This window comes from Archocentrus centrarchus, chromosome 3, assembly GCF_007364275.1.
Source record: "Archocentrus centrarchus isolate MPI-CPG fArcCen1 chromosome 3, fArcCen1, whole genome shotgun sequence".
Taxonomy (NCBI): domain Eukaryota; kingdom Metazoa; phylum Chordata; class Actinopteri; order Cichliformes; family Cichlidae; genus Archocentrus; species Archocentrus centrarchus.
Window position 1 is genome coordinate 6283339 of NC_044348.1, and position 7874 is coordinate 6291212.

The 7874-nt window shown below is 40.3% G+C and overlaps 1 protein-coding gene across 1 annotated transcript in view; it reads right to left on the reverse strand.

The window, feature by feature from the left end:
• Positions 1–1748: 1748 nt before the first annotated feature.
• The window catches only part of itga11a (integrin, alpha 11a), a 50683-nt gene continuing 44557 nt past the window's right edge, over positions 1749–7874 (reverse strand). The window contains exons 27-30 of the mRNA XM_030721571.1: positions 7800–7874; positions 7589–7684; positions 6740–6853; positions 1749–3053 (exon numbers count right to left, since the gene is read on the reverse strand). The exon at positions 7800–7874 is cut by the window's right edge and continues 36 nt beyond it. Of these exons, the coding sequence (XP_030577431.1) occupies positions 2976–3053; positions 6740–6853; positions 7589–7684; positions 7800–7874 (363 nt within the window). The 3' untranslated portion in view covers positions 1749–2975. The remainder of the gene's footprint in view (positions 3054–6739; positions 6854–7588; positions 7685–7799) is intronic.

The following is a 7874-nucleotide window of genomic DNA, read 5'->3' on the forward strand; positions in this document are numbered from 1 at the left end:
TGATAGTCAGACTGTGAAAATGTGTAATTACAGGCAGCAAGCTGGAAGTCTTTATAACGGAAAAATGCTACCAATGTTTTAATATTCATGTTCCAGCATCAGAGTCCATAAAAGCAAGCAAAAATTAATTATACTAAGCAATTATACCCTCATCAATGGCCTCGGTAAAGTTTCCATCTAGCCATAAAAAACATTTACAGGCATTAAACACTTGGTGGTGCAGTTGCTACGTTGTTGTTGAGCTCATCTATCTTATTAATCTATAGCCATTACGTCTAAATCATAGTGACAGGTTAAACAATGTCCATCACTACTTTAATACAGGGATCATGTTTAAAATGTGTGTGACTTTGTTTCCATCAGTAAAACTGAAGCTAACAAGTCGTGTTTTAAAGCACATCAAATGAGCCTGGCAAACATTTCATCCATTGATTACAAGGCTCATAAATAAGACTTTTTAATACCAGGCTTGTCAGGGTGATTTACCTTTCACTGTGATGCTCAGATCTATTGGCACCCCTTCCAGTGTTTACCATGACTTTTGCCCTATGACAACTGTGATATGCTCCTGCAACCCTGAACTGGATAAGCAGAAGAAAATGAACAGATGGCCAGATAACTATTCACACTATATTTGCTAAAGTATTCACTCAAATCACTGTGGCCAAATCATTGAATTCAGCTGCTTCAATCAGTTCCATGACCACAGGTGTATAAACCAAGCACCTAGGCATGCAGACTGCTTCTACAAACATCTGTGAACAAATAGGTCATTCTCAGGAGCTCAGTGAACCTCCAGCATGGTACCGTGACAGGATGGCACCTGTGCAACAAGTCCAGTTGTGAAATTTCCTTGCCACTAAATAATCCAGTAAGCTGTTAGTGGTGTTTTAACAAAGTGGAAGTGATTGGGAACGACATGAGGTGGTAGGCCACATAAAATCAGAGTGGGGTCAGCAGAGGTCACCACATTTCTGCAGAGTCAATTGCTACAGACCTCCAAACTTCATGTTGCCTTCAGGTTAGCTCAAGAACAGTGCGTAGGGAACTTCGTGGAATGGGTTTCCATGGCTGCATCCAAGCCTTACATTGCCAAGTCCAACGCAGCGAGTCGGATGCAGTGGTGTAAAGCACACCGCCACTGGACTCTGGAGTGGTGGAGACACTGTCTCACTGAATCACGCTTCTCCATCTGGCAATCTGATGGATGAGTCTGGGTTTGGTGGTTGCCAGGAGAACGGTACTTGTCTGACTGCATTGTGTCAAGTGTGATGGTGTAGGGTTGTTTTTCAGGAGTTTGGCTTTGTTCCAGTGAAAGGAATTAGAATTGAAGCAAGTGAATTAGAGCAGAGATTGTGAGCCAAGCCTTCTTGTCCAACATCAGTGTCTGATGTCACAAATGTGCTTCTGGAAGAATGGTCAAAAATTCCCATAAACACTCCTAAACCTTGTGAAATGCCTTCCCAGAAGAGTTGAAGCTGTTGAAGGGTGGGCAACATCATGTTAAACCCTGTGGATTAAGAATGGGAAGTCACTCAAGTTAATATGTGTGTGAAGACAGATGAGCAACATAGTGTACATTTATCCTTCTCTTATTAGTTAGTCACGACTCCTGTTCTCCCACTCTCTGTATTTGAAGAACTGGAATCACACAGGCAGCAACTCTCACCTGTTACAGCCTATTTTTATACAGTTGAAACCCCTCAGATACATGTTAAAAAGACACTCATAGACATATATTGTTTTATTTGTAGGCATATTACAGCTCTTCACACCTCTTCAAAAAGAAGACAACTCCAGAAGTTGTACATTCACTGGACTCATGTTTATGGCTTCTGCTTATCATTTACTTACAGTTCCATTTAGAATTATTTCAAATGTCCAAAAACTGCCAGCAACATTATAAACACACCCTTTGCTCTGATGCAGTGCATGTTAAAAGGCATGCAGCCGTCTCCTATTGTAACAGGTTCAGTGAAACAAAGCTGATTTAAGGTATTGAACTTGCCTTGCCACTTAAGTTATAAAATAATGCCATGAACCACACTGAACTGTCAGAAAACCATTATTATTATACTGAAAGGATATAAAAAAAAAAGATAATTGTCTATTTACAAAATTCAAGTTAATTTTGTACAAAGTAAAAAGTGCATCAAATGTTTAAAGACCGCCCTGTGTGATTCCCAGGATGTAAATATTAAAATGAGTGAACTCTGATGATGATGATATGATGCATTCAGAAGATTCTTCTCCAAGGATTAAGAAAAGTCTCTAAAAGTTAAACATCATGAATCTTCTTTGTTCTCTAGTGACTTTGATTTTTTGTTTTGTTTCATCATAAATTATTATGCAAATTGACTGAATGTATTGCAAATAAAAAATTTTAAAGAATGAATTTAATATACAGTATAAGGACTTTACATTTGTGGTAGCTTTCGGGTGGAAAAACACCCTTGAGGTTTTTTCATGTATTTTAACCAAAGCAGTTAAATAAATAGCCTACACATCAGGAAAAGACAAAAAGAATGACTGGCTAACATTTGCCTCAAATGCAAATAGTGGCCTGAAAATCTTGAAACAGATTGACTGAATGTGGCTCTTTTCTTCTGTAGAAAACAGCCGGAAAAAGCACCAGAGCTCCAGCCTGAAAACAACACAATTAGAGCTCCAAGATCTCTGAGGAGATGACATCCAGAGCAGTGGAATACATAGACAAAGAAGGCCCTAAATAACAGTCACAACAGTGCAGGAATGCTAAGTGAGTGTGACAGTGCTGACTCTTGGGGTCAGGGGTTGTGGCGCAGGACAGATCCAGTGCACTGAAAAAGCCTTTCTTCAGCAATAATAATAAGGTGGAGCTGTGTATGCGGTGCCACTGTGGTGGTGGTGGTAGGGAGCGGGGGAGGTGGACTGGTCCCTGAGTGTCGGGTCCCCTGTGGTAAGGGTGTCTGTCTGCTGGGGGCCCTCAGCCTGCGTTATCGTTCTTCTGCCACTTTACCGTTGGCCTCCTGTTCATCCTCTTCCCTTCGCTTCTGCCTCCGGAAGAATCCAAGCTGGATGGGAGAGCAGAGAGAAATTAGACAAGAAGTAATGCTTCAAACACAAATGTGGTACTGGGATTGTTTGTACTTATGCAGCACACAGATGGAATAATTTGCTTGCGACAGCAGATGCACCCCAAATATTACAAACTGAAACTTAAAATAAAATGTTTTAGAAGGCTGTGAGGCTACAGTGGTCTTTTATTTCCAGCCACCATGCTGACATACTGATGCTAACATGTAAAATGTTGACTATGTTCCTACTCTTCCAATAAGCTGCTAATAATTACTATGTGGCACAAAGCTGCTAAAAATGTAAAGTCATTAGTTATTACCCTCTAAGGATAATAAGTAAGGAGAGTAAGTAAAAATTTATACAGCATCTTTCAAGATACAGTAAATATCAACAAAAATGCTAGAACATCAAAACAGAAAGTTACCCAAAAGCAAGTTTAAAAAGATGTGATTTTAGCTGCTTTTTGAAAGAGAGAGAGTTCGAGTATGGGGGCCACTGTTGCAAAAGCTCCGTCTTTTCATTCTGAACTTTGTATGATGCGCAGCCGGTGGGCCCTGATCACATGACCTCAGGGACCTGCTGGGGATGTGTGGATGTAAAAGTTCACTGACGTACACTGGTGCTCGTCCATGCAGAGCTCTAAAAGTGAAAACCAGAATCTTAAAGTGGATTCTGAGGTTAATGGGTAACCAGGGCAACTGAATTAGCAACAGTGTGACGTGAGAGTACTTCAACCTGAAGTTTGTTCAGGTCTTAAAGTGGTTTTGTTAAGACAAGCGATGAAATAAAATCACAAAATAACAACTGCCAATTCAGAGTGTGACACAAAAAAACTTAACTGGGCAATACTTCTTAAGTGATCAAAGCGAACCAGAGATTTAATGTGAGCATCCAGACTGAAAACTGAGTCAAAAGCTGCTCCGAGGTTCCTGATTAATCAAATGTGGCAAAGGGACCCAGAGTTTCGATTACCTCAGGCACAAATCTGTCAGGGGCACAAACAAGAACTTCTATTTTCACTTCAGTTGGAGAAAAATGTCAGCCACCCAACTTTTGATAGAGTCTTTAGAGCACCTATGCAAGTTCTGTAGCTTAGAAACATCTTGGGGCTTAAAAGAGATATAACTGAATGTCACGGCAGTGATAAGAAATGTCCTTAAAAGTGCTCAAAATGTGCTGAAGAAAGAGCAGATATAACAGAAACAGTACAGGCACATCAGTGTGGCACACCGTAGGCAGGAGAAGTGGAAGAGGACCCGGCTTTAGACGCAGTCGCAGAAAAGGATCGTTCAGACAGATATGAGGAGAACCACTCCAAAGCATAACCCGATACACTCACCCAACATCTCAGCCTATTGAACATAATGCGACGGTCACCAGTAACAAAGGCAGAGGTCAAATCTGACATCAGTAAAACTGAATATTGTCCTGCATCACTTCACATCAAGAGGTCACTGGAGACTCTGGAGAGATCTGTTTCAGTGAACTTGGTCTGTCGCTGCTAAGAGAAGAATCAAGCTTGTTTTGTTTTTGTTTTTTTTTTCTAAAAATGTGGGTGGATGGCATTCTTAAAATAAGCAGGGACTTGACCAGATACCAGTGAAGTGCTGATTATAGAACAAAAATGAACAAAGATGCAGGTAAAATGTTGAGAGCAGGACCTGCTCAGGTAAAAATCAAAATAAAAAAAACATAAAAAGAGGAAGAAAAAGGAACAGACTGCAAAGAAGCATCAGGAGAAATATTACTTCCCACAATACTGATTTCTTTTTTTTTTTTTTTTTTCCTACGAGGAAAATAAGGAATGTTTTCACAATCTTCATTTGAAAAAATTGGGACAGCTGGAGCAGGAGTAACAATATCACTAATGGTGTCTAATAACAGCCTGGAATTACCTCTGCTCTATGAAGTCAGGTTTGAAAAATAGGCAGCCTTCACATCTCTTACTGAAGTGTTAAAAAAAAACTAAAAGATCCTCGTAATGAAGGAGGTGAACCTGTGAATGAGTTGATCTCCACAAGTGCTCAACGTTTTGACAAGAATGCTTTAAACAGCAAATGCTGTCATTTATCCAAGGAGAGGAGTGTGAAACAGGAGCTAATCTTGTTTCAACAGGCCAGACTTATCTAAAATGGAAAGACATTTATCACTAAATAGATCCAGTGAGAGTTCAACATCACTAATTAAAAGCATCATAAAATTTATTGGGCAGCACGGTGGTGCAGTGATTAGCACTGTCTCATAGCAAGAAGCCACCATCTGGCTGGGGCCTTTCTGTGTGGAGTTTGCATGGGCTCTCTCCAGGTACTCTGGCTTCCTCCTTCAATTAGTGCTGTTATTGGGGTTAAGTTAATTGGGGATTCTAAATTGCCCATAGGTGTGAATGGTTGTCTCTCTCTCTCAGTGACAGGCTGGCGACCTGTCCAGCATGTACCCTGCCTCTTGCCCTGTGATGGCTGGGATAGGCTCCAGCTCCTCCACGACCCTGAATTGGATAAGTGGGTGGATGGATTGATGAACGAAGAAAAATGATCAGCAATAAAGGAATTTAAGATGCCACAGCTAAATGCACTTTGAACAGGCTAGAGAGGCACATGAAAACACAACTTAAAAGGAATACAGTGACGATCAGTAATAAAAATGTAAGGTAAAGTGTGTGTCCTTTGGTATGTTTGGGGTCAGACACATGCTGGGTAAGAATCTGTAATGCTGATAAAACCAATTTGAGTCATTATCAATGTACATATTGGAATCCACAGCTATAACCAACCTGGACAGCTTAAAACCAAATGTCTCAATTCATTAAATCCTTAAGATATTTACTAAAAATCAGATGCTGTGGTGACTCATCAGAGATTCAGAGAAATCAGGACATGCTTTTAAAAGGTACATTTTTATAATACATTATGAGAGGCCACCAGCTTGTAAACCTCCACCCCAGACATGCAAAACAAAAAGCACAACTACTCATATTCAGACAGATTCTGTGTTTCTGTCAGTGGATCCCGTACTGAGCATAAAGACGAGGCTGTCTTTATTGCTGTCTTGACCTTTACTTGACGATAAAAGGTCTAGACTATGGATAATATGCAACTGTACCATTATTTCAGCAGAAATAAGAAATAAATATAACTAAACAGCTTTACTCTGTCATAGGGATATTTGTTTAGACTACAGGCAGCTTTGGTACATACAATATTTTTTTCAGACTGTTATTCAAAGACTCTTTTATTCTCTGCCACATGATGGCAGTCTAACCCTACACTACAATAATCATCTGACTATTGCTTACATTTACAGAGCGTAAGACAACTTCTGATACTGTAAGACATCCTGATCAGTCTGGTAGCAGAAAGATGTGCTGCTGTTTTTGCAGATATACAGACAAGACTCTGTGCTGTGGAGGAATTCTGCTGGCATGGTTTTCTTCCATTTGCCCCCCTAGATAAAGGATTTCTTCAAGTCAACTCAAAGTTGTTCACTTTTGTACACTAACGACATTAATGTACATTCCATTATCCTGAAAATGATGGGAATCATATGCTAAAGCCACTGAGGTTATAAAACAATTTTCCCCACTAATTTTTCACCTGTGACCAACAGTAGGTCCTCAGGTAAATATCTGTAATAACTTAAAAGCTTTCATTCAGCTAACTAAAAACTGCACACCCCAACAACTTACCTTCCATAGAGCGAGGCTGAGCAGGGCTAACAATAAGAGTCCTCCCAGCGTGCTCCCAATGATAATCCAAGTAGGGATTCTGTAATCTCCCTCCTTCCTGATCTCCAATATTATCTGTTGGCAAAAATGAGAAGGCACAATTTCTTTTATCTTAAGAACACAGACTGAACTCAGTGTTAGCCACGCTGTGCTGGTAACAGTAATATTATTCATCTTGTGGGGGCAGGTAAGCCACTTCTACCAATAGATAAAACTGTATTTTAAGCTGAGATATTTGCAACTGCTATTAAAAATCGACCTTTGTGAGCTACGTAGAATAAGATAATGGCCATTCATGAGTTTTCACATAGGGCTGAAAACATTAGAGGAATTAGTTTTGAATTAAAACAGTAGCACCACAGACCCATCAAGTAAATCCATCCACCTTTTACATCAATAAATGTGACGACACAGTCTGGCAGTTTGTAATGGCCAACAGATGGCAGCAAAGAGTAGTGTTTGAGTCCTGACTCGTACACGTTGTGCCGCTGGTCCTTTCGGTCCCTGAGCACCACACAGCATGTGCGCTCCAATACCAACATATACAGCGTGATTATTCACTGCTTCACTTCTGCACTGGTGAGCTCAGCTGTAGCAGAAACTATGGAGTTTCTTTTAATAGAAAGAGGTGCCTGTTGAAGAATTCTTAGTTTTACATGAATGGTAACATTGCACGTGATATACTATTAGAATACTTTAACTCCATTGCACCAAATTTTAACAGCTGATCTTAAGAACAGAGCATGTGGTAAGGCTTAAAAACCAGACCAGGACAGAGGCAATTTATAGCACTAGTTGTTGTCGACTCACATGTCTAACAGGCCTCTCTTCATGTAAAAACATGGGGCTGGAGGAGGGGAGCTCCACTGACGCACTGGTCACCAGCTCCAGGATTTTAAACTTCAGCTGGAGAGGAAATCAAAACAAGCACGTGACACAGCTGAAATCACTGCAGAGCCAAAGAGGTGTAAAAGTAAGATAAATAAGATTGCATGCAGCTTCATATGTGATTTAAACTCACTGCGTGTAAGGTATCTATTCTAAGTGCTCCAGTGATTCTAAAGGCCACTTCTCTGTAGTAAGCCACATTGACCGT